Source organism: Echinops telfairi, unplaced genomic scaffold (assembly GCF_000313985.2).
Source record: "Echinops telfairi isolate 266 unplaced genomic scaffold, ASM31398v2 ScPeMD7_655;HRSCAF=1070, whole genome shotgun sequence".
NCBI classification, from domain to species: Eukaryota; Metazoa; Chordata; class Mammalia; order Afrosoricida; family Tenrecidae; genus Echinops; species Echinops telfairi.
In genome coordinates, this window is record NW_022104553.1 from 27,151,208 (window position 1) to 27,153,419 (window position 2,212).

The following is a 2,212-nucleotide window of genomic DNA, read 5'->3' on the forward strand; positions in this document are numbered from 1 at the left end:
AGCGGATCTCAGGGACTCAAGTAGAAAATGTTTTGAGAATGATGATGGCAATGAATATGCAAATGTGCTTGAGACAATGGAAGCATGTATGGAGTGTAATAAGAGTTCTATCAGCCCCAAATAAATTGATGAAAAAACATATCTACAATCTAACAGTCCCTTCCTGTATGGTAAAAATTCCTTTTACACTTCATCAGCAGGGATGTCCCAACTCGGGAAGGAGACTCCCAAGGTCAGTAAGATAAGTAGCCGAATGGCCCCTGGAGAAATGTAGGTATAGATCATCTCCAGTCGATCATTGCGGAACCTGCCTTCTGAGAGTATCGATTGTATCCTGTGACGATGACGTTGCAAACCCTGTTAATCTCCTCCTATCATCATTGTGAAAACCTGTTTCTTGTATGTTTACTCGTGGGATTAGGACGGGACTCTGAAACAGCTCAGAGGGGGAACGTGCTGCTTCCCTTCTGCAAGTGCTTGCAGGAATGGACTTAGAATGTCTCCAATCAACCTGCTCTCTTCTCCTGGACCCCTGCGGTCTGACCATGCTGTCACACTGGCCTCTCAGTGGCTTCTTGAATACACAGTCCTTCCACCTCAGGGCCTTTGTACTTGCTGCTTCCTCTGCCTGGATTGCTCTCCCTCCAGAGCCCCACATGGCTCCCTCCTCCAACTCTTCCCGGTCTTTGTTTTCATTCCACCTTCTCCGTGGGGGTGTTCCTTGCTATCCCTACGTACCACCTCCACCATCCCACCCCCCACACTCTCAGTCCACACCCCCTGTGGTTTCACCCGCGGCCCTCATCACTACCAGCCACGCTTCATAGTTTAGCTCTTTATTTTGTTCCCCAACTCTCTCCCTGGCCCGTTTCCTCTAGCAGGACGGCAGGCATTCTCAGCTGTGTTGTCCACAGCCAGGGTGCCGGCCTGCGCCTGGCACAGGACAAGGGCTCTCGGTTTGCTGAAAGAATGAATAAATTAAGGACGTGGGCAGGCTGGGGGTGGGGGCTGGGGGAAGAGTCCAAAGTTGGCAGCAGGCCCCAGAGAGACTCGGAAGCGCCTGGGTCAGGTGGCAGTTCCGCTTTGGGCTGCTAACCCCAAGGTCAGCAGTTTGAACCCAGCAGCCGCTCCGTGGGAGCAAGATGAGGCTTTCTACTCCGATGAAGAACGCAGTCTCAGAAACCCACAGGGGCAGTTCTACCCCGGCCTATAGGGTCGCTGAGAGTCGGCATCCACTCAACGGCGAGGCCCTGGTGGTGGCGATGCTTCAGGCTTCTCACCGAGAGCTTCCAGATTCAAGTTCCACCAGAGGAGCCTCGGGAGAAAGGCCTGGCCATCTCCTTCTGCAAGGTCAGCCTCTGCAGACCCTCAGGATCAGGTTTACTCTGACCTACATGGGGCTTGGGGGGTGCTCCACACGGTGCCCTCTGGGCCCTGTGTGGCAGGGCTGCCTTGTCCCCGCAGAGGAAGGGCTTCTGGAGGTGACAGCGGTTGGGGGTTATCCTGGGACAGCTGGGTGCCCAGCCAAGTGGGATGTGCACGGTCTGGCTGGAGGGAGACTGGAGACCACCCTGTGGGCTCAAATTCCCAGATGGAGGGACTTGGGGCGGGAGGAGGCAAAGGCCTGTTTTTCCTGGGCCCGTGGTCTGAGGACAGGGTCTGGGCCAGGCTGACTGAAGGACTCTCCTCAGGGTGGTGAGCGGGGAGCTGTCTCTGAGGAGTTCATCCTCAGACCCCGGCTGGTCCTGCTGTCTGTCTGTGTCTGTCTGTCTTCTTGAAGCCACCAGCAGAGGGCTGAAGTGTCATTTTCCCTTGCCTGGCCCTGCCAGGGACCCTCAGGGGCCCGGCACCAGCTGGCAGTAAGGGGCAGGGTCCGGGTGTAGCAGGTCCTGGGAGGCGGGGGAGGGGAGAAAGATGGTTATTTAGGGGTGAGAGTGGAAGGGAGATAGAGAGGCAGCATTTTTCCAGAGACTGGGAGACATGGAGAGACCCAGAAAGGGGCTGGCAGATCCAGCCAGGAAGACGGTAACATCAAGCTGCAGGGCGCTCCAGAAGAGCCCGGAGCAGGGAATGGCTGAGACGAAGAGATGGGGAGGGGCAGGGACACAGAGGTGGACAGAGACAGCAGCCATGGGGAGACAGAGACACAGAGATGGAGAGACACAGCAGCCATGAGGAGATGCAGAGATGGAGAGAGCAGTGATGAGGAGAC

The 2,212-nt window shown here is 56.1% G+C and overlaps 1 protein-coding gene across 1 annotated transcript in view; it reads right to left on the reverse strand.

The window, feature by feature from the left end:
* Positions 1 to 1,835: 1,835 nt before the first annotated feature.
* Positions 1,836 to 2,212, reverse strand: part of CEACAM19 (CEA cell adhesion molecule 19) — a 28,176-nt gene continuing 27,799 nt past the window's right edge. The window contains exon 8 of the mRNA XM_045292682.1: positions 1,836 to 1,889. Coding sequence (XP_045148617.1) covers positions 1,836 to 1,889 — 54 coding nt within the window. The remainder of the gene's footprint in view (positions 1,890 to 2,212) is intronic.